This window comes from Tachysurus fulvidraco, chromosome 11 (genome assembly GCF_022655615.1).
Source record: "Tachysurus fulvidraco isolate hzauxx_2018 chromosome 11, HZAU_PFXX_2.0, whole genome shotgun sequence".
NCBI classification, from domain to species: domain Eukaryota; kingdom Metazoa; phylum Chordata; class Actinopteri; order Siluriformes; family Bagridae; genus Tachysurus; species Tachysurus fulvidraco.
The window spans coordinates 6,509,564-6,533,419 of NC_062528.1; the positions used below are offsets into that span (position 1 = coordinate 6,509,564).

The following is a 23,856-nucleotide window of genomic DNA, read 5'->3' on the forward strand; positions in this document are numbered from 1 at the left end:
AATGCTGCCACATTATTTGCTGATTGGATAACTGCATGAAAGGGCAGATGTAAAGATGTTCCTAAAAACAGTGTGAGTATTTATTTACACTTCCCTTTATTTATTTATTGCATCTTAACACTTCAAGGACCGTCAAATAGGCATTGGTTCTCTTTGTTAAAATGACCTGCTCTTTAAACGAAAAAGCCAACATAATTTTCATCTCATTAATAGGTAGGGGACAACATTACTTGACCAGGCTCCGCCAGCATTCAGACATTCAGAGCTGAGTTTCCAAAAAAGATTACAGCGTGCACACACACAAACTTCATTAAATGGTAAGAATAACACGCTACAGTGGGTTTGGGATCCTGGACCATCAAAACAAAGTACCACAGAGTAAAAGTGTGGATTCAAGACCAAATTTGTTCCTCATTTATAGTCAGATCAGCATTCCTACTGTTTTTTTTTTTAATAAAAGGGTGTAAGATGGTGAAAAACATTTTTCCCCTCTATACTAGAACAATTTAGATGAAATCTAATGCTTGCTGAAAAGATTTTTAAACTCATGACCCAAGGAAAATACCTCTTAGCAGTAATAGCCAAACCAGTTGTAATTATATACCAGGAGAAATGTAGCGAATTCTGTATTTCCTTTATTAAAAAATATAAATATATATATACATCAAGTCTATTTCAACTATTAAAAAGGGGCTGCATTTCAGGAAACGACACTAAATCCGAGAGCTTTAACAGGTAGACACTTAAATATGTTTAGTTTTTCCAGGTTTATTTTGGAATGTTTTGAGCTCAGCAAATTGCTGTTTCTCCCACTCAAATGGGATCATTTATAAAAACTATTTTTAAAAGCCATTTAACATTTATATGAACCATTTCTCATCACCATTACTCTTCTCAGAATACGTAAATATAGCAAACATTATTTGTTTTATAAGAGGGTAAAGATGCCTTCAACAAAATAAACACCACTTTCATGTTCAGTAGTGTCCTGTTAGCAGATTCTGAAGCAGGACACTAAAGATTCATTGGTAATACGCATGGAGTTGGTCTTAGTTTAAAACCCGATGCAAAATTGTGAGCACGGGTGAAGAACAATTCACAACCTGGCATACTATATAAAGTGTGGGTGAGATTGCTTATGCAATTAATTAACAATTGCTTCTTTTGACAGCAAAGTGATCTTGAAATCTCTTGGAAACATGCATATGCCCATGTGCTCTCAGTGCCATATTTTGAATCTGTTTTAACAGTATATGGGGAAACAAGCACCAAATAAATGTTCGACAAACTCAACTTATACTCATAGTAGCTACAGTAGACTGTCTGAATGTTTGAGCTAAAGTATGGTACTTCGGTAAAAATTAGCATGTCATCCAAAGTAAGTAGAAAAAGTAGCATCACCCACCAACAGACAAAAAACAACCCTTTTTCCCCATTTGCGTCTATTTTTAATAGCTACTCCGTAGCCTGCAGAGCAGCAGTGTTGTGCCAAGCTATGCTCCCAAATGGTTGATGTTTAAAAGAATAATAAAAAAAAAAGAAATTATAAACAATCATTTTGATTTTTAACCAAACAACAATTCAACCAAGCTTTGCAAATTTCCATCTTGCAAAAGTAGTTGATAGACATTTAGTATGGACAAAACTGATCATTTAATAAAACACTATGTTGGAGTGGTGAACTGCTACATTGTTGGTTACAGAACCATAAAAAACCCAATTACTTTGGTATTTAAAAAAATGTGTAAAGTTCACAGCATAATTCAAGAGGGGAGAAAGGCAGTCACAAATTTCAGCAAAAAAATTCTGTACTAACAAGTGAATAAGCAAATTTAAGTAAACAGTGTTCAATGGAAAGTGTACAAACAAAAGGGAAAAAAATGTAATAAAATCAAGCATCTTATATAGGGCTGACTAACTCTGTTGTGAAATCCTACTTTGATAAGAAAAAAATTATAGGAATTCACAATTAAATATGACCCTGTAATTATGAGTCCCTTAAGTCCTTTGTTTAATAAAGGCCTCTTTATAACCTCTTGATTACTTTTTAACTCTACTCAGAATTCCTCTAAATAATTATCATTTATGTTAAAACGAGAGGAAAGTTGTTTTTATCTGAACAGTTTTGTCCATGTTCTTTTCATTCAAATATTTAAAAAGCATAAGGCCAACAGGGCTCTTAACAAGAACCCTTAATCTGTATCTGACCCCGTTCAGTGCATCTTCTCCATAACTGGAACACATAGTGAGATGTGTCTCTCTGAACACTACTGCAGCTCGTTCTGCTCCTGCAGCCTGAGCACACGCTTCTCACAGTTACACAATACAGACAACACCAAAGACCACTGCGAGTACTTCTTCCTGCACACACTACAGGTTTTAAACACACAGCTCCTTTGAGAGGTTTCAAATAAAGGCTAAATAAATTAATTAAAAAAAAAAAAATCCAAACGTTTCACTGTTGGAATGTAAAATGGATTTTTTTTTTTGCATTGCTTTACATGTAGAGAGCTATGTGGCAGTTCTTGGCTTAGAAATACTTAGAAAAAAAAAAATTTTATAAAATCAATGAACAATAAGTGGGCCATGAGTTCCATGTATAATGAGTGAACTGGCAGATGCAATCTTATGATGGTCATTTTGCAGTATTACAAATGCATCTATTAAGTGGAAAGGGGAAAAAAAGAAAGAAAACAAATTAAAAAAAGAGAGGGAGAGAGAGAGAGAGATTTGAAATACATATACTTTAAATACTCTTCAGTTGTAGCGTTTCAGTGATATCTCCCCTAAAAAGTGAGCAGCTTTTTGTTCTCTATGCACCATTTAAAAATAGGAGAAAAGGAAAATATCACCTAGAAAAAATAGTCATAATAACCACATACAGAAAACAAAACATTTTCAGATTAGTCACGAACTAGCCATGGAGCTTGGCTGAACGCAGACTCCAGTCATCGGAGACTCATCTCTATCAACGCCTTGTCTCATTCCCAAATGTCCCTCTGTTATGAAGTGCCCGGGTCCCGTGTTAGAGGGAACAGAGTACGGTGGATGTCCAGCAATGCCAGTTTCTTGGCGGGGATTTGAGAAGGCACCCAACCCCATGCTCCCAATTCGACTAAAGTCCAGGGCTGTGGTAGGCCCCTGGCGGAACTGGTACACCTGGTGGCCATGGTTTCCTGTGGAAGAGGAAGAGGTGGAGGAAGAGGAGGCAGAGGAAGACAGCGATGTCATGGACAGATGGCCATGCCCAACCTCCATGGAGTCCTGTGTTGAGGCGCTGTTAGTGGGCGAGTTGTAGAGCCGTGACCGAGGGAACGCTGTTATGACCTGTCCATGATGATGATGATGATGGTGGTGGTGGTGGTGATGAGGGTGTAATGCTTTAGGATGCTGGGGAGGCACATGAAAGGTTGTCTCCTGCACTGGATGTGTCTCTACAGTGACAGCTTCAGAGCCAACACCATCAGTCCATACTAGAGGAGGATGGTAAGGCTGTCTTTTCTGTAACAGTAAAAGAAAAAAACACAGGGACAGCCATTTACACACACACACAAAAACAGCAAGAAATAGCACTGTCAAACACAACAGATGCCAATACTACTAATAAGAAAATCATAGCATGCAGAAAATACGCTAGTGTATTACTTGGTTTAAATTTGTGTTTGTTATTAAAAAAACAAAAACAAAAAAACACCACCACACCATGAACATTAAGACAATAACACAAGGATTAAAGAACTGGAATGAGATTGTTTTGAGGAATGCTCTTAAAAGCAATCATTGATGAGCTGGTGTGATGTGAGCCAATACAAAGCTGTGCTATTGCGGCCACCCTAAATTGCTTATTTTCCAACACCAGCACATAACATTTTAATTTCCAAAGTTGAAAATTGTGAATCTTTTGGCTAAACTGTAGATCCTGGCTGTTCTGTAAATATGTACCTGGCAAATTCTTTAACAGAATAAGTAGCTTGGGTTGAATCTACACATACAGTAGGATGCAGAATTGTTTGAAAAGTAATTTCATTGTTATTGCAATATTCTCCTCGTAGCCACGAATAAATATATAAATAAATATATATATATATTTAGTGTGTTCACATGTTTAAGAGCTGAGTCCTTCTTCAAGCACTAACCTGAGTGCGGAGGTTGTCACAGTCCATGCTTGGCATTGCTGTGCTAAAGTGCCCCCCACTGTGCCGATGATGATGAGTGGGATCAGACCTCGCTCTGCCACTGGTGCTTGTTCCAGATGATCCTCCTGAAATCACGGAAAATGTGCTGTTTAAATTTTTTATTCATTTATTTATTTTTCTTATGTTGACAAGGAATTTGCAAAGCTTGTGGTGGACGTCAGGTTGTAGTAGAAAATTTTTTTGTAGTAAAACATAAAATAAACATTGAATAAACATGTAATTCACAATTTTTTTGCTTTAGAATGTACTGTCAAATTATCATTAAATGAACAGTAATGAAGAGAATGTGGAATGATGACCTAATTACTCTGGCATAAATTTGGTGTATGTGGCATGCGTACTTATAATAGAAAAAAGTTTCCTGGTTAATTTCTATTTTATGCATTTTGATTCTATTTTTCTTTCATAGCGCTTTTTATTGCTCTTACAGTGAATCAGTTGTAGATTTTCATTCATTAATCAAAACGTACTTACGCACAAACAAACAAACAAACACACACACACATATATAGCTACACCAATCATTCACGCCTTATAAACTTAGCCTTAGTGGAACATATTGTAATGCAGGAATAGCCTTCTGTTCTTTTCTAAGAAAGCTGAATGAAGATGCATTCTGATGTTTTCATTCTCATATTGAGGTGAAAACTCTTAATAGCACTTATTGAGTCACTTGTTTGCTCTAAGAAGGGATTACAGAGTAGGCGAAGTGGAGGCGCACCTGAGCTTGAGGATGTACTAGAAGTGGTCCCTGAGGACTGCGAATGCTCAAGTGCAGGACTTGTTGAAACACTGCTGCTTGTGTTCGTTCCCTCTTCTGCAGTCTTCTTAAAGAAGCTGTGCTGGAGCGCATAATAGGGCTGAATTCGAGTCTTGGGGTCGTAGTCCAGCATTCTGAGCACAAGGTCCTTGAACTTCAAGTAGTCAGCCACTGCGTGGCCAGATTCGCCGGTTCTTCGACCGCCAGGTCCACCAGCCTCCACCCCCAAAATGGTATGAAGTTTACGAGAAGCTGGGGGTTTGTACTGTTGGCAGAGAAACAAACAACTAAGTAACGAACATATAAGCTCACTACTGTCCATAGAAAAAAACGTGTCAATAAACACACCCTTTTCCCATCTTTGGTCTTCTTAACGCTCCATGACCCATCTGACAACTTCTCAAAAAACTTTCTGGCTTTTGGTGCTAGGTCCATTATGTGACTGGGTGGGATACCAAGGACTTCAACTATTTTGTTCATTTGGTCCACCTGGGTAGAAACAATACATTTAATTTTTTCCTGTACACACAGACATACATTAAACAGTATATACTGTACACTGCCATTCATATACATTTGCAGTTCCCTACTTAGTGTTGTCACTCTGTTTATATCTTACATATCTTCAGGCAATCCATGATGCACTTTCAGGCATTTAGTATAGAACACCACAGCACTTGATGCTTAACTTAATGCAATTTAGATACACTATTATGAAGTTAAAAAATCTTAATTTATCATACATGTATTGTTTTGTGAACAAATGTGTGTATATTCTAATAAAGCAATGTTTGTATAACACATTAGATTACCAAAGATTAATTGGAAACTGCATTTTACTGATTCAATCGTGATGTTTCTCACCTCATTGGCTCCACTGAACAGAGGCTCTCCTGTATGCATCTCCACCAGTATGCACCCCAGTGACCACATGTCTATTGCCAGATCATATGGCATTCCTAACAGCACTTCAGGGGAGCGATAAAATCGACTCTGGATATACTGATATATCTGAAAAGGATACGGTTACATATAAGCAAACAAGACAATGACAACAACAACTCACCCACATACAGACACAATGAGAAATATACCCTCTGTCCCAGTTGGCAGGAGCTTCCAAAATCCACTATTTTAATGGCGCTTCTCTTGGGGTTACATAATAGGATATTCTCTGGCTTGAGGTCACAGTGGATGATGCTGAGTTCAGGAGTGGCAAGAAACAGCAGTGCAGTGCAGAGCTGCTGGGCAAATTTCCGGGTCAGGTTCAAAGAAACCCCTCTGAAGTTTGTGTTTCGTAACAAGTCATACAGGTTGTACGACAACATTTCAAACACTAAGCACAGATGATTCCGAAACATGAAGTGCCGCTTCAGATGAACTAAAAAAAATTTATAAATAAGGAGGGGTTTATATTATAATAAAGAGAAGTATAAATTATACACAGGGTTTGTCCAATCCTACACAGATAAATTGCATCATTAATACCACTCAAAATATAAATATACAAGATAAAAAACAGTCTGGATTTTTAAATACCTATGTAATATTTCATTTCTGTATCATGTTTGTTCATGAGCTCCAGCAGCCGCACTTCAATTTGAGCTTGATTCAGAAAAGCCTTTTTGTTCTTGATGATTTTGATTGCTACCCATTCCTGCTCAGCTCGGTCATAAGCTTTAACAACCTGCAAGAAGCCAATTAAAAGACATTAATACACATTTAATGATGACTACTGACAATCCAAAGAGGTCTCGGAGACAAAGATTAAGTGATGTCAAGCATGAAGACTACTTAGCACAGGGGCCAGCAACCTTAAACACTCAAAGAGCCATTTGGACCCGTTTTCTACAGAAAAAATACCACAGGGAGCCACAAACCCCTTTTGACATCTAAAATAAAGATAGCACTGCATATATTGTTTTTTTACCTTTATGGAAAGTATAGAAAAATCTGTTGTGTGTTGCATTTATGAAATCAAAGAACTGCTACCGAGTAAACGAAATTTTATTTCTGCAAGCAAACAAAAATATTTTGAACAGTTTGAACTAACCTTAACAAAAGAGACACTGGGTTGAAGGTTACTTAAAAAAAAAAAAGTTCAATGTCTAATTGAGTCCTCTTCGTATTCATGACATCAAAATTTTAACTTGCCGGAGCTGCGAGTTGCTGACCCCTGACTTAGACCTTTCCCCAAACTGTTTTGACAAAGGTTCATGCACAGAATTGTTTAGAATATCTCAGTATGCTGCAGCATTAACAGTTCCCCTTTACTAGAACTAAGGGGCTCAAACATGTGACAGCATGACAATGCCCCTCGGCACAAAGTGAAGCCCAGAAAGACTGTAAGGGAAAAACATGAGGTACCTGCACACAGCCCTGACTGCAACCTGAACACCTTTGGGATGAACTGGAATGCCTAATCACCTAACAGTGTCTGATCTCACTAATACTCTAGTGGCTAAATGAGCAAATCTCCACAGCCACACTACAAAATCTTGAGTGAAGACACTACAAGAGTGATGATTACTGTAAGAAGAAAAGTGGGACTAATGTTATAATGGAAAGTTCAGTAAACACATGGGTATGAAGTCCCCCACATAAAAAAGCAGCATATGTGAGGGGTTTCACACATGACATTTTTAAATTCTTTACACTATACGCATTCAAGAATTGCAATACGTTTTCTCTTTTGCAATAACTGTATCTCAAATCACAGACTGCAGCATAGGAAGAGCATCAGGCATTTTGATCACCTGTATCTCATTACAAACTATTGATTAGGTTTAGGACCATTTAACTAAAGATATCGAACAACTACATAAAAGACGGACTCACCGTGTGAGAAAAGTATCTTTAGGTTCTTTAGGTAGTTTAACTGTTGTTATCACTGCATATCACTGTGGTGATCTATGTAGGCAAATAGCTTAGGCAAAATTAAAAAAGCTTAACTTTATGTTGTGTTAGTTGAAATATGTCTACAGATTCATAAAGTTTCATTTAAAGACCTGTAAGACCTGGCTGTTTGGCAAAAATAATGTGACCGCAACATCTGAGAGGTTTACTCCAGACCCCCACATAAAAACTAATATAATTATTAATAGTAGTCCGTGATAAACAAGTTTTTTTTTTTTGAATAAAAATAAATAAACAAAAATGGAGTGTGTGTGTGTGTGTGTGGGGGGGGGGGTGTTTTAAACAAAACAGTTAAAACATACATGCATAAAAAGAAAGAAAATATAATTTATACAAACTCATTAAATTGGTATATAAACCAAGGCAAAATCTATATCTAAAGGTCAGCAATCGAAACACTTGAATGTGGAGTATATAATGTATAGTATCTACTTGGACTTGACTATTTCTGTCGAAAGAGACATTTAAAAACACAAGTAAGTCTATAAAAGTATGACAATGTTGACATCTACAAATGAAATGTTTGTTAGGGACATTACCTGTCCAAATGAACCCTTTCCTATTAAAGAGTCGATTTCATAACGGTCCATCCACTTCTCTCCATTCTTAACAATGTAATCAAAATTGTCATCATCATAGCCATCATTGAATACTTTCTTCTCCTTCTTATGGCTGGAGTCCTCACAATGACCCTGTTGATGCCGTCTTTTCTTTTTTGCATAATACACCTAAATACAGGGGAAAAAAGTCTGTCATACAAAATCCGACTACAATGTAAAATAAGAGTTAAACTAGAAATACTTAATTTTGCATTATATTATTCTTTTCACCATTTGCTCTACATGTTCATCCTTATGTGTTACACATTTTCTCAGATGCTGTAAAACCATCAGATTGACATGTTTGCTCAATATATTACCATTGGTTCCTTACTTTGACACATGAAACATATTTGTGACGTCAATCTGTGACATCGATTGTGCCAACAAGAAAATACTAAATAAGGAAATAGGAACTATAGGAACTGTCACTATAGAAAATGTAACATTAATATGTGCAATCATATAAACCTGTTGTATTTGCTTTCAGGATGTTCACCTTCTGACCTTCATTGTTTTAGGTAAAATATTCATGAAATATTCATTTGGCTTTTAAACTTGGTGCACTGATGTATTACTTTGCATCTTACAAAGTGAATGAAACCATGAATCAAGCGGATGCAGTTTAAAAGGGTTTAGGTTTAAAAGACTAACAGGACTAAACAGCACTAAATAATTACATTAAGATGTGTACATATTGCACGTCTTAACTCCATGAGTTTACTTTAATTACACATTACTAAGCATCAGTCAGATTTGGCAGCAGGTCTTACCTCATTAATGTGTTTGTAGGTTTTGATTAAGTCAACAGAGAGCTTCCTCAAAGGAGCTGCAGTTGGCACACGGAAACACTGGGGCATGTGCCTCTGTATGAAAAAACAAACAGATGTTTAGGTTGAGGAATAACCGTATATAACAATTCACTTCTCATTCTTCTTGGACCTGCATTACATCAGCTAAAAACCAACGCAAAACTTGGAACCTGCAGGCAAGGAACACATATTTATTGGGTTGTTATACCATCACAGTAAGTGACAGAGTATGATCAGATGCCTTACGGTCATGTCACTGAGAGCTCAGGAAGATGGTGGATTTTTAGGAGATTCTCAGTAAAAGAGAACATTTTACAATTGATTAAAACAAGTCAACTTTTTGATGTAATCCTCTTACAAATCACAGTGTTTGAGCAATTTCTGGGTTATAAACATTGTTTGAACACTTTCCAATTATTTATTCACCATCAATAATAAATCAATAATACATTAACAATGTAAAAAAATGAACAAGATGTATTAAATGTACACTTTTTTGTAAAGACAATTTCTTTGTTAAAAAAGTTAACGTGCAGATTTTGTCCATTATCAGACACCACTTTGAGCTTCTAGAGTTGCCAAGATCATACTATACTATGGACCACGCAGGTAACGTGGACTGCTCTGAAAACCATTTCACTGTATAATCCACTACAGTTTTAAACGTTACACTACTACCTCCGCTTCCATTAAAACCATGTTCTGTTAAAGTCTATCAAACACACTGAAAAAGATTTCATAGATGATCATTACTTAACAAAAGGAGAAATCTACAGTTGACTGAAAAAACTGCAAACTAGTCTTTTGAACCATCATCCTGTCATGTCATCCCGAAAAAAATAACAGAACCTTGAGCTGGTTCTAGTTACAACTGCTAATCATTAGCCATTTTTTTCTTAATGTTTTTGGATTAGTTAGCCACTAACAAGGTCAGGAAGACTAATAATATCAAGTTATTAGCTATATTGTTCTTTGTTGTTCTTTCAGCTGCTCCTTGTTCAGGTGTCTCCACAGAGTGTCATTTCATCCGCATATATTTGATTTAGCACAGGATTTATCCGGATGCCCTTCCTGATGCAACCCACCCATTTTATTTTTATCTGGGCTTGGGACAGTAACTGAGAGTTAGCTATTTACTGGCTGGGTTAGTGCCTTGCCTAGGAATCTAACCTGGCCCACGGCGATGGAAACGAAGGATTCTGCTGCTTGGACCACCAGGAGCCAACATAGTTAATTATAAAATTTAACTAAAACTATGCGTGCATGTTCTCTGTGTTGAACAGCAATTCTTGCATAGCGTATTAGCCCTAATAAACAAAACACTCATTTTCTTAATATAAACCTTTATTAACAAAGGCAGACAGTAGGCCATCAAAGTTTGTCAATGTAAAAGATGCAGACAATCCAATTTTACATTTAAAATCTTCCTATATTTCTCAATTGCACTGCAGTATTTGTGATTTCTCAGTATTAGATGGAAAATTCATTCTCAAAAATTGCTTTGTATGGTGCACATGAGCACTCAGTAATACCTGATTGGCAGTGAGCGCTTGTGTCTGGTCACTGTACGGTAGTACAGTGCCAGACTGCTCTGTACTCTGCTGGTGACAGTCACTGTGCTGTGGGTGTGAATGAGGCATCGGAGCAGCCATGTGAAACCCAGCAGCATTGAAAGAAAAAGAGTGTGCAAGCCGGCCAGACCAGGGTTGGCATGCTGAGGTCTCTCCCTCTGGAAGAAAAGTTCAAATATATAATATACATAATATATTAGTACAATAATAATAATAATGAACAACCAAAAAAAGGATCCCTTATTTTAACAAGTATCACAGATCACAAAAGGCTTTTATTTCACAAAGACATATCTGATTATATACAACTTATTCCTATATGGAGGATAAACATGAGAATAGGATAATCTTGAAATATGTTATATACAAACTTGAACGCCACAGTGCACACTAAACCAAACATGAAGTGAAAGAAGATCTAATATTTAGTTTCTGAGAAACTCATGGGTGATTGTAGGGCAGATATAATGATAGTAATAATAATTGTAATAATAATTGTAATAGCAATATTAAAATAAATAAATAACCACGAGATATAACCGTGATCCCCCCAAAAAAATCCATCCTCATTTTAAGAGTGAATTCCGATAATTATTAGGAGAACGCTCGTTTATGAGCATCCCTCAGCAGGCAGCACAATGCGCCACAGCCACACTGAACCACACCACTATTCAGAATCCCAGCAACAGCACCCAATTAGCATAGCCTATCACCGCCAAGATACAGTGTGATTTGGCAAGCCCATCAATGTTCAAGCCAATCACGGCAGAGTATGCAAATAGACTACTTTTGTTGCCAGGGGAGAGCTTCTGCCATTTGCCAATAAGAAAACAAGAAATAAACAAGAAATTAAATTGAACTTTGGTACACTTCGAGGTAACATCCAGCACATGGGAGGTTGAGAGCAAACTAAAAAATCTCATGGAGTGAGAGAGCGATTTATCTGAACGAACTGAGATTGGCAAAGAATTCACCCAAACCAGTAACAGAAAGTGCAATCCCGGCATGATCGTCCCATCACTCTGAATCATGCCTAGCGCTGAGAGGAATATAACCTAAAAAGAGAAGGCTAGCTTGATTTTATTTTATTATAGATTTATTTACAGTGCAGGCTCATTAAACAATAAAAAATAAAAAAACTCTTAAAAACAAAAGGTGCTTTACTCTCAACATAAGCAATTTTTATTGCTGCTTTCACAAAAACGGATCATTTTTTTGTTTCCTGTGTTGTTTTTACACGACCATAAAAAGTGAGGACAAATGTATAAAAGCTTATATAGAAGCTAATATATAATGAACCAAATGACACTGTGCTTTAAGAATAAAATGTCTTTCATTTAAAGATTAAAATAAGACACAGCAGTCTTCATGATTAAAGACATACAGTCTTAAGCCTTATTTGGATTGAATTGGATTGGTTTTTCCTGGGACATTTTTTTTAACCTGTCTCCTCAGTGCTAAAACTCTTGCATCCAAAGAGCAATCAAATTTCCGCAGAGGGAGAGTGTTTTGTAGCAGGTTGTATTTCTCATGCATTCAGATGTGCGTCACATTATCACACTCCATTTGCGACATGGCATCCAAACAGACTAAGAGGTACTGGAGTACAGAAGAGACGCTGAATCATAAACCACAACTCAATGATTGGATAAGTATTTACGCATGTATGTATACATACAAGTATGAAACACAAGTTCATATAAGTATGAAATGCTAGCTAACACTGAAATGCAGCTAAGAATGCTAACACCAGAGGTGATCGTCAGCTTAAAAACTCATAAGACTTCATTACAAAAAAATAAAGACAGTGAAGGAACTCTTGACCATTCCCAATAACTAACACAAGGAGAATTTTGCAGGTTTATATTGTTATAATGCCCATCAAACAACATTATACCATTACAATGCTATAACGGTGGCTCCAGCGGTTAAAGCTCTGGGTTGTTGATCAGTAGGTCAGGGTTCAAGCACTGCCAAGCTGCCACTGCCCTCCGATCCCAACCTCTTCAGATGGGATTTGGGACCCAAATCTTGATTTTTTCCAACGTGGCTGCAGTGTGAACACCCAAGGCGTCAATCGACTTTTCCGTCAATCTACATCGACATTCATCACAATTAAGATTTTTTTTTTTTTTGCGCCAGCGAAAACGTGACGGGTAACGTGTGTGTGTTAAGAGTGTTATATAAAATGGTTACGTATACAATACTTCCTCCATAACCTCGCCAACTTTTTAGCGCAACGGCGTGCTGCCTGTGACGTCATTGTTATTGTTCGTTTGCGCATGCGGGTCAGTTCGAAACAGCAAACAGTTTACACCAGTATCTGATATAGGCCACATTTTAAAAGCTAATGTGAACAGCCAAACAAAAAAATCAGATCTGAGCAAAATATCGGAATTGAGCATTAAGGACACCAACAGGTCACCTGCACATGATACCACTGCTGAAAAATAAATAATTCTTTACACAGTAGTCACTTTTCATAAGAGAAATGAACATAAGTCAGAATAACACATAACACACATAACTAAGACATGACTCCATCTGCCAACCCATATGCATAAAACTGAATGAAATCTTTGAATCGGGCTTAGGTCTTTATTACATAAGACACCTGAATACTGGGGCAACAAACAGTATTAAATACTGATACACATACGTAACTCAACTTTAACTTCCAAAGATACTCAAAGATTCATTCTTCATTTGGTATTTCTGTAATCTCCTTTATTTTTTTTTTAAAGAAACTTCAATATTAGCCCAGACAAATACGGAACCATTTTCAATAACTTCCAATGATGTTCTAAACACGCATTAACCAGCTCCAGAAAATATCCATTGTTAAGACAGTGTTAAAGTCTTAATAATGACTTTTTTAAAATTGTTTAAAATGTTATCTACAATAAGTAGATATTGAGATTTTTCTAAATGAATGCATGTGCATTTTTAGGGTAAACGTCACAGTAATCATAAGCTTGTAAAAGAACTTTTATACCATCTGAGTAGCCAAGCATTACTGATAAGCACTACACTGTTTCTTTTCTTTAAAAATATACATGCTTTTAACATATTCTGTTATTTCTTGGCCAAAAACTCACCCAATTACTGCTGCTAATGAGTCAAATCTCAATATTTTTCTGATTTTTAATGGGAACAAACGCTCCATAAGACTGTGCACATCCTCACATTGAGCGATCTGAATGCATTTTGTGTGTGGTTTGTGCACATCTATGATCAGATGGTTAGTGTGCAGTAACCAGTAATTCAGTAACAGTCCACTTAATTTTGCAAGAAGACTAGAAAGTTTAGCAGACAGGAGTTGAAAAAAAAAATTCAAAAACAATCTACCTTTACACAATATGTGGTAGTGTCCCAAGAAATATCTTCAATCATTTTACTGGACTCCATATTTACATTTTCATTTTTTTTATTTGTTTTTTAACTCTGGCGAATGCATTAATCTACTATACTAAGGGGTTTTTTACACCTGGTCACTTCATGCGTTTTCTGTGATCCGATAGCTATCCAATCGTAAAAAGACCAGGTGTAAATGCTCTCCGAAACGGTTTTGAGACGGATAAAAATCTGATGGTTCAAACTACTTCAGGAGGTGGTCTGCGACGCATTTCAGATGAAACTGGACAGGTGTAAATGCATGTGGTTGTTCAAGCCACATATGTCAGCGCTATACTCCTCCCAAACGGAAGTACGTCACTTGCAGGTGACTCACGATTCGTGCATCGCGCCAGAAACAAATATGTTTTCCCACCAGTGCTGGCTCCGATCTTTCACCCAGGTGTCTCGTCTGGTCTTAAAATGCACTGCTGCCACCAGCGAAAATGCAGCAAACAGTAAAAGCTGTTTTTTGTAGCAACCGCATACACCAAAACGTGTTCCATTTCAATTACCCCGGAAATGAGGTAAAATCTATTTGCATTTTGGGCGGGAGTAAAAAGATGGAATTGATATCCGATTCGCCAAGATGCATTTATGTGGCCTAATGTAAATGGAATAGTTTTAACAAATCAGATAGCTATCGGATCAGAGAAAACACATGAAGTGACCAGGTGTAAAAAGGCTCAAAGTGATTAAGTGTTATTTTTAACGTCACTTGTTCACATACTTGGAAATTAACATACTGTGTGGCACAATACCAATGGGAATAATTGTATGGTGGGAAATAAGTGTACAATCATGTAACAGTGTTTCTACAACTGACTAAACAAACTAACACTATTTCTCCACTGGCATACTTGAACCATGTACTCTTCTAGAGCAGTTTTCCTATGATAGTAAGTATTTGAATTTTAAAAGACTTTTTGTACTGACCAAAAATCTGCTTCGAGTACCACTTTTGTGGATTTGCTAGATTAGTAAATCCACTTACTGCAGGAACACCTGTACAACTACTCAATCATACAATTATTCAATCAACAAATCATATAGCTGGAGTGCAATGCATAGCATCATGCAGATACAAGCCAACAGCTTCAGTAAAATGTTCACACAAAAGAAAATTGAAAAAAAAAAAATGTGATCAGTTGTCTTTGACTGGACAGCACCAATCCATCGACCCAACTTGCACTGCGTCAATGGTCCGTTTTAATATAGGTGGTTCAATGGTCTGGGGAATGTTTTCCTGGAAACTTTGGGCCAGTTAATGCCAATCAACCATTTGAATGCCACAATTTAATACATATCTGAGTATTACCTCTGATCATGTGCCTCTGTTAAAGCGCATGAAATCTTTACAGTACGGATTGAAAAATTGGATGTTTCAGCTCAGACATTTCATATACCGTTATGAAATGTCCGAACATTTCATATATATAGCATAAAAGATGCTACATTTAGTCTTCCAGGTGTACATAAAGCAAGCATTTAAACAATGCAGCACTTGTAGAAAGTGTGTGCATGCACGTATACACGGTGAAAGTGAAGTACATACGCATCTTTAAGCTAACCATTCATCAGGTACACATGCAGGAACCCCAGCTCTGGGTGGTGGTGAACAAAATGGCATGTGGAAATTACTTTTCCCACTTTTGCAAAAACATAGGAAAACAAGACGCGTATGGAACCAGCACAGAACTGCATATATATTTCATGGTGATTCAATTCAACTACATTTTATTTGTATAGTGCATTTAACAATATCGGTTTTGCAGAAAGCTGGGTGTAAATTTAGAGCCATGAAAGAAACCAAGAGCAAGTTCAGACACAAAAGGAAACCAGTCCTATGCTGGGTTACACCAGATAGTGTATTAGCAATCATTACAGAATACAGCTGTGTTGAAAGGATTATCAAGTATGAACAGATTGTGAATGAGAGTCTTAGGATTTACACAGGATAGTCTTTATGATTAGAGCAGCAGTTCTTTCAAGGGTGAATCTTGAACTATAAACTGTCTACAAAATGCACATTTATGACATTTGGGAGCAACCACGGCAGGAACGTTTGAGTGACAATATAGAAAGCCATGAGAAAGGACCTCCAGACATAATTATCAATAGTAAAATGTCAGGTAACCTTTTGTAGTTTGTGTGATTTAAGCATTAATTTTGAAACATTATTTCAACCTCTGCAATTTTTTTTGTTAATAAAGCTTTCTGTACAATGAGCATGAATATACATGTTGTAACAATTTTGTTAGGATTTTGTTTTAACAAACAAGGCTGAACTGCATTTTCTACAACCCCTTGCAAACAAGCTGCCATATACAGTGCAATCTGTGTTTTATATTACTGTCCTTTCTAAATTGCCATCAACATAATTTTTAAAGTAGTACTTCAAATATTTCTGTGGCATCCCATATATTGAGAGAACTGATTTTTATGTAACTATTAAGTAATGATTGTTAAGGTATACACACATTGTAAGACTTTTTCACAAATAAACTAAAAAAAAAAAAAAAATATCTCCATTTATTACGAGTGAAGTTACCACAAAAACACTGGTCTAACGGTCCCTCATTACACATTCATATGCGGACTGGATCATCTGCAGTTTTTTAGGGAAAACTGCACATACACATGGGTTTTATACATGAGTGCAACTATTTCTGTGTTGATTTGGGGTTCTGTTGCTGAGGGAGGCATCTTACAGAGGCACAGTACAAGACTTGGAGAGCAACAACTGGACATTCAAAGCTCAAAGTGGTTTGTATCTATAACATTCAGTACTTTCACATACCACTGTTAAGCTGATGTTGTATTTGTTGCCTACAAGTTAGCTCCATGCAATAAAATGCAAGAACATAAAAATAATGCAAGGATGATCAAATATTGGTGTTCAAGTCAGCGGTAAGTTGGAAACATGCAAAACACCATAATCATTGGAACCGATTATTTAAACCTGCATATGCCGGCCACATATAATGTCTCTCTCTATTCCCTGTGACTTAAGACATTATTTGTAGAATTTTAGTAGGAGTCCAGTTTGCAGCTTTGAGCTTGCTCTTGCACACAGAAGACCTAGAGGGGAACACAGTCTAGCATTCAGAAGTGGTGAATTGAGCATAAAATGCACTTTGATTGCATGGACAATGCACCCCTTTCTGTCCACATCTTTGTACCAAGCTACCTGAAAAGTTCTATTTTTAGGTTAATAACAGTTTTGTTTGGTGTTGTATAAGATTAGCTATACCTATAACTGCTATGATTAATCATTTTACACATATTTTTGGGGAGAAAACTGAATCTGAGACCTTACATTTTGTAAATAATATGTAACAAATGACATATATAATAAAACTAAATCAATTATTTAGTTATGTTGCTCTCCTTATTTTTAATCGATGAAGAACACTATAAATAATACGCTTGTGCCTTCTTCCAGTCTCAGGTAAACTACAGTTCCAAGTGTTTGAGAGTTCTTAAGTATTGCTTTAACTGTGGATGACCTGTTTCTGAACACTTGGGTGAACTTTAAACAAAGAAAAATATAAAAAGGAACAATTTATATGCAAAAAGAAAAATGAAACATTTCCATCCAACAAAGGATCTTCATCTGGAAGAAAAGAACAGTTTCTTGGTAAGTTAGTTGGTTTTATGCTTAAGTACATACAACACTACAGTACATAACTTGTGGGGTCTTCTCTTACAAGTAAAAGCTTTTGAGTCTGGATAGCATCAATATAATATTAGATTTTGCTTTTGTTTTGGATAAATTAAAAGAGATTATGCACAAAGTTGCTATGACCACTAAACAGAACTTAAACCATCACGAATGAAAAATTAAAAGAGGTCACGTCTTAACTCGGCTTTACACTGTGCAATTACAGTGGTCTTTTGCAATTCTTAACTAAAAGTGTATATCTGAGATGATCACGATAACAATTCTATAATAGACTGTGCAATAATGTGTTCATGTCAGATTAAACAATGAAGATAGTCACTATGCTCCGTCATACTGGTTATGCAGTCACGCAGCACAGGTTTGTAGCTCTTCATCTAGAAACCAAATAGTTTCATGTGGTAATAAGAGTAAAATAACTCAATGAACAGAACTTCTGCAAACTAATAAGCAAGGTAATTCACCTGAGATCTGAAATTCATCCTCTGTCCAGACAAGTAACTTTCTCATAAATGATTTATAGATGCATTCTTTCTGCTGCACCTCAAAATTTTCTTCATTTAAATGCAATGTTTCACCATCACTTTTGGTTGAGTTGAGTGGTTAAGTGTTGTAGCAGCAATCACACTCAGATTCTAATATAATTTTAGGTTGCATTGGCACTATAATGTGCAAATCTCATTTCAACTCCAATATGATGTACAACTGTATCAGCAACAGCAAATCAGACTGAATATTGTACAGTGTAAAACTGAAATTAATAACCCGTATTTTTCAGCTCTGTGACTTTTTTCCATGCAGATGACCACATTGATGTTTTTCTGTCCTTTTCTGAGAAAATTACTGGTTGAATTAACTACAGTTTTTTTTTGCCAAACTCAGCGATTGGCTGATAAGTTGTGATGGTGAGAAAAACGGTGTTTGACTGTTGCAATTTGGGGTCTTTAGTCTCTCTTAGAGTGCATATCAGTTACCCTGCCCCAAAATTTAAACACTTCCTGTAATGAGAAACAAACATTGTATGCTTTTCTTTTTTGGTAATTTTGTAATATGCTTAACTGTATTCTGAAACTGTTGCTAAAACTTTGGCTTACCCCAAACTGCAATAACCAAATGAACCTTCTTATTCTTTTTTCAGCCATATTGTGAATAAAGCGTAATCATATGATTGGGTGATGCAAATGTTCGGGTTTGAAGAAATTGCAATCCGCGAGAAACTCCCTCCTCCTGTGGAAAGTTTATTGCTGTCTAAATTCAAAATTATTATCACTTGCGGAGACCTGTGAAAAATGTAATACACATGTAAGGTGTAAAATGTAATATCCCCTTGATAAACTAATCCAATCTGAAAAGGGCATTTATTTACAAAATCATCCACCTAAAAGTAAAGCCTCGTCCAAATAGTTTGCCATCCATTATCAGCAACTATTTACCATTTACCGACTTAAACATTGGAGATAAACACGGAATCATTTCATTTTCAAAATACGAATATGTTATGAAAACAAACTAATGTTGTTTCAAACTTCATTTAAAGTGAACCCATCACAGTATGGGGAAGATTAACTACAACAAACACGTTCTATAAGAAGGAACGTGAGGAACAGGAGTGAGTCTGAACCGTCACTGTTTTCTGCCACTTTTCTTGTCACTGTTTTCTGTTTATTCACATGTTTCTGCTGACTAATTAGTAGAGGTGAGCAGGCAGTCTGGATACTTTGGAATGTTGACAGGGTTTCCAGACGTGTCGCTCTCTGGCCGATTGGAATTGCAATCCTGACACCCTGAAGGCACCGGATGCTTATTTAAGTGCAAGTATAAGTGAGTCTTACCTCAAGAGGAACTCAATATGGAAATGAAGCTATCCTAGAGCAAGAGAGCTGTTCTACAATATTCATTAGGGTCCGTATTGTATTGTCCATTACATATCGTACACATGTATGCATTAAAAATAAAAAGGTGAAAAGATAAATATAAATTAGTCTTAGGGCTGGGCGATATGACCATTCGAAACTATGGAAGCCTGAGGGGATGTTAAAGAGAAACCTGATTTTCATTCAAACAAGTCGACGTAAACTATACATTCGAGTAAATCGATAAAATCGATTCATCACCCAGCCCTAATTAGTCTAAAACAAAAGATGATCTGTTTACCAAAGAACTGGGCAGATTGGTGTATCTACTTCAAATACCACACTAGAAATATTGGGGGGGGGGGGGGGGGAGCACAGATGTTTCATAGTTAAACAGGAAAAGACCACCATATTGATCACTTAATATCTTCCTTGAATAAAGTTTAAACTGCTTAAACCTTTCAGGATTAAAGTGCATGCAGAGTTGTAGGTTATATCTGTGCTCCAGTGGAGTGGAGGATAATGTCGGGCTTTAAATATTCACTGTTTGTGTTTCATTAATTTAACTAAGACCACAGATTAGTTGAAGGCCCAAATCCGATTGGTCAGACAATCTGCATTATTTTCTTGTAGCATCACGGTAGTTTGACAGTCATTAACAGTAACATAAGTTTAATAACAAAGTGCTTGTACTAACACATTCCCGTTAGAAGATACTACAGTAACAGCATTGTACAATAGAATTTGTACCACAGAAGGCCCACATATAATAAGACTGATTTAAAATAAAACGTTGCCTAAAAAAGTGAAACAATTATACAAGTTTGTATTACAAGTGCTTTCGGAGTCATCAAGACATGCTTAGATTCAGTTTACCAGCATACAAACATCTTCAGGACAGAGGATTTTACATTTTCTGCTTTCTCAGTAAATTGACATTCATATAAAAATATGCTGAAAACATGTAGAATGTTTTGATTATTATTACAGCATGGACTGAGGTGTGCTGTTTTTAATTGAATCTCATTACATGTAAATATTTTACATTATTAACCAATATATCACCTATTCAAAAGAGAGGGTTCAAATACTGAATACATTTTGGTAGTCTTTTGCGGGAAGAGTTGACATTATTGATATGCTACTGTAACAGTGTATTAGTTGAGCTGCAATGATGGTGGAGCTGGACCATGACGATTGGTGTGACTATGCGAGCAGTCTGACCAGCAGGCAATATTTGCTTCTTATTTTCATAAAGTTGAAAAATTCTCATTTTTTTCTTGCCTGCTGAACTCCACTCACTCCCACAATCCTCTGCACTGGAATTCTCTTTAGAAAATGAATAGTAGGTGAGATGGAAAGCTCTTTGTCAGACTGACATGAATGACTTTGGGGTGCTTTGACAAGGATGAACAGTTCGAAACACAAATGTAGAAACGTTCACACTTTACAGACATACACATATCCAAACCTTTCTGAGAAATTGTATCTTATTGTTCAATTTTCATACCTAATGATCATTCTGCATCATGCAGAGACATTTAACCTTTGACTGAATATGGCACTGACTTACTAAACCAATCAATTAATTATCAGCTTCAGTAGCTTCAAACTGTTCTGTAGCTGTTCTTTCTGTTCTAAACCGCCCAGAACTCCTTACTAGATGACTTAGTCTGAGGTAACACTTGATGTACCAACATCACATTGTCTCATGTCTTTGCCTGCCAAGTCCAAAGTCAGAGAGGTCCACTGGATGATCTCATATACGAACTAATCAGATTAACGCAGATAACTGTGTCATGCATGCTTTATCAAAACAATAATAGTGTCTTTGTAAAAGCTAAAAGAAAACTAGCAATGCTAACAAGTACACTAATTCAGTAGGTCGCTGATATTCTTTTAGTTCAAGGCTTCTAGCTGACAGTGGGCTACTATTACTATGGCTGAATATTAATGGATAATTGCTGGATTGAAACAGCTGTTATGTCAGCCGTGAGCAAAATACTGGTTTGACAGTTAGTTAGACATGTTAGTTACAAGGATATAAACACTATCATATGTTAATTGTGATTTACAATTCAGCTAGTAACCACCAACGAGCTAATCTTCCTCCAACACTGTAGCTGGCGAGTATCTGGCGTTCTGTGCTGCTAACACCGTTTAGCTTAGCTTACCGATTCAGTTAGCATAGTAGGCAGAGCTAACTAACTAATGTAACGACTACACCTTCAGAGTACAGCACGAGAACACTGCTTAACACCTGAAGATGAGAACTTTTCTATGTATTCTGCTAGGCAGCAGTGTGTTAGTATGTAGGCCAGTGTTGTATAGCAATGCAAGCTAGTGAGAGCCGCTTAAGTGGCTAACCAGCAGCCGAACTAACTATTCTCTCTCCATCTCACACACACACTCTCTCTCTCTCTCTCTCTCTCTCTCACACACACACACACACACACACACACACACACACACACACACACACATACACACAGAGAGAGTTCAAGTGTTTAAGAGGAAACCATTTCCACCTACCTTTAATGATGTGATCTTCATTTAAAGGCCCAGATCCGGAAAGGTAAAGCCAATGATCCAGCTTCTGTAACGTTGGTTACGACGCGTTCACTGACTGAGGCACTCGGAAACACACAGCGTAGCTAACAAGCTAAGTGACAGGCGTCAAACTGCAAAACCAACCCAACGTCACGCTGATTCTTAATATCAGCCATAGCGGGACAGACAAACGACCGCTGTATATAGTACACCAATGTTAGCTATCGTATCGTTAACCGTCGTTGACTTGACGAGTGTAGCTAACCAGCTAAAGGCTAGTGCTCCTGCTTCCGCTGCTAGCTTTCGTTCAAAAGTGAGAACGTTTCCGTGGCTATCGTTCAAGCACGGATCAGAAAACACACTTTCAAAAAGTGCGCCGTTAACAACGGTAAACCTGCTGCGCGTGCACATACATCGTGCACTATGAACATGTCGTTATATTTAAAATTTCACTTTTCCACCAAGATTATATGTCAATTTTCACAAAATGGCGCGCGCTCCAAACCTGCGCAGCGGACCGGCCCGGCGGACCCCAGACACGGCTACTAACGTTAGCCAGGAGATCTCCGTGCCGCTTAATCTACCTCAAACATATCCAAACGTTTGTTCCGAAAACGCCTTACTCCACAACAGTCGAAGAATTTCTTCCCCCAGAGCCGTCACTTTGGATTATACGACTGTATTATTCCGGCGGGAAGCGAAAACATTTGAAAGGTTCAAAAAAACCTGCCGACAAAATGGCGACTGCCTGTGATGTTTCTATGGAAACTGTCAATCAAACGATAAAGTCCCGGATGTAGCAATGACGACCAAAGACAACGTAAGCTTCTGTCATAATCTGTCAATCAACACCATAGAGCATAAACCTGACGGTCCTCTCTTCGTGTCCTGCTTCATTTTTAAGTTAAAATGTTTGAAAAAATTGTAAAAAAATAAATAAATAAATAAATAAAATAGAATTAATATTGTATTCAAATATTCATGTATTTTTATTTACCTGTGAAATTAATGTGATTATATAAAATTTGTTTTTGTTTTTTTGGAAAATAGAAATACAAATATTTCTAGATACAAATTATATATGTGTATATATATATATACACATATATAATTTGTATCTAGAAATATTTGTATATATGTATAAAATATGTATATTTGTATATATGTATAAAATATGTAAAAAACAAATTATATATATATATATATATATAATTTGTTTTTGTTTTTTACATATTTTTCTAGTTTTTTTTATTAATAGTGTATTCAAATTTTGAGTAAAAAATTTATGTATTTTTTATTTACCTGTGAAAAATAGATTAAAAATATATATATAATGTGTGTGTGTGTGTGTGTGTGTGTGTGTGTGTGTGTGTGTGTGTGTGTGTGTGTGTGTGTGGACAATATACCATCAAACCTATATGTACATCCTGTTCAGCATGTTATATTCTTTACATGTCTTCACCACTGTATGTTGTTTGTACATACATACCTTGACCACGTATAACCCTATATATTTATACTACC

At 36.6% G+C, this 23,856-nt stretch overlaps 1 protein-coding gene across 1 annotated transcript; it reads right to left on the minus strand.

Annotated features, from left to right (window-relative positions):
* Positions 1-73: 73 nt before the first annotated feature.
* On the minus strand, positions 74-23,146 carry dyrk1ab (dual-specificity tyrosine-(Y)-phosphorylation regulated kinase 1A, b). Its single transcript, XM_027173950.2, has 11 exons — positions 22,315-23,146; positions 10,816-11,012; positions 9,245-9,337; positions 8,412-8,600; positions 6,496-6,643; positions 6,051-6,337; positions 5,821-5,967; positions 5,305-5,445; positions 4,918-5,221; positions 4,137-4,261; positions 74-3,501 (listed from the first exon to the last, which is right to left on the minus strand). The coding sequence occupies exons 2-11, from the start codon at positions 10,933-10,935 to the stop codon at positions 2,908-2,910; spliced, it is 2,148 nt and encodes a 715-aa protein (XP_027029751.1). The 5' UTR covers positions 10,936-11,012; positions 22,315-23,146; the 3' UTR covers positions 74-2,907.
* Positions 23,147-23,856: the final 710 nt, after the last annotated feature.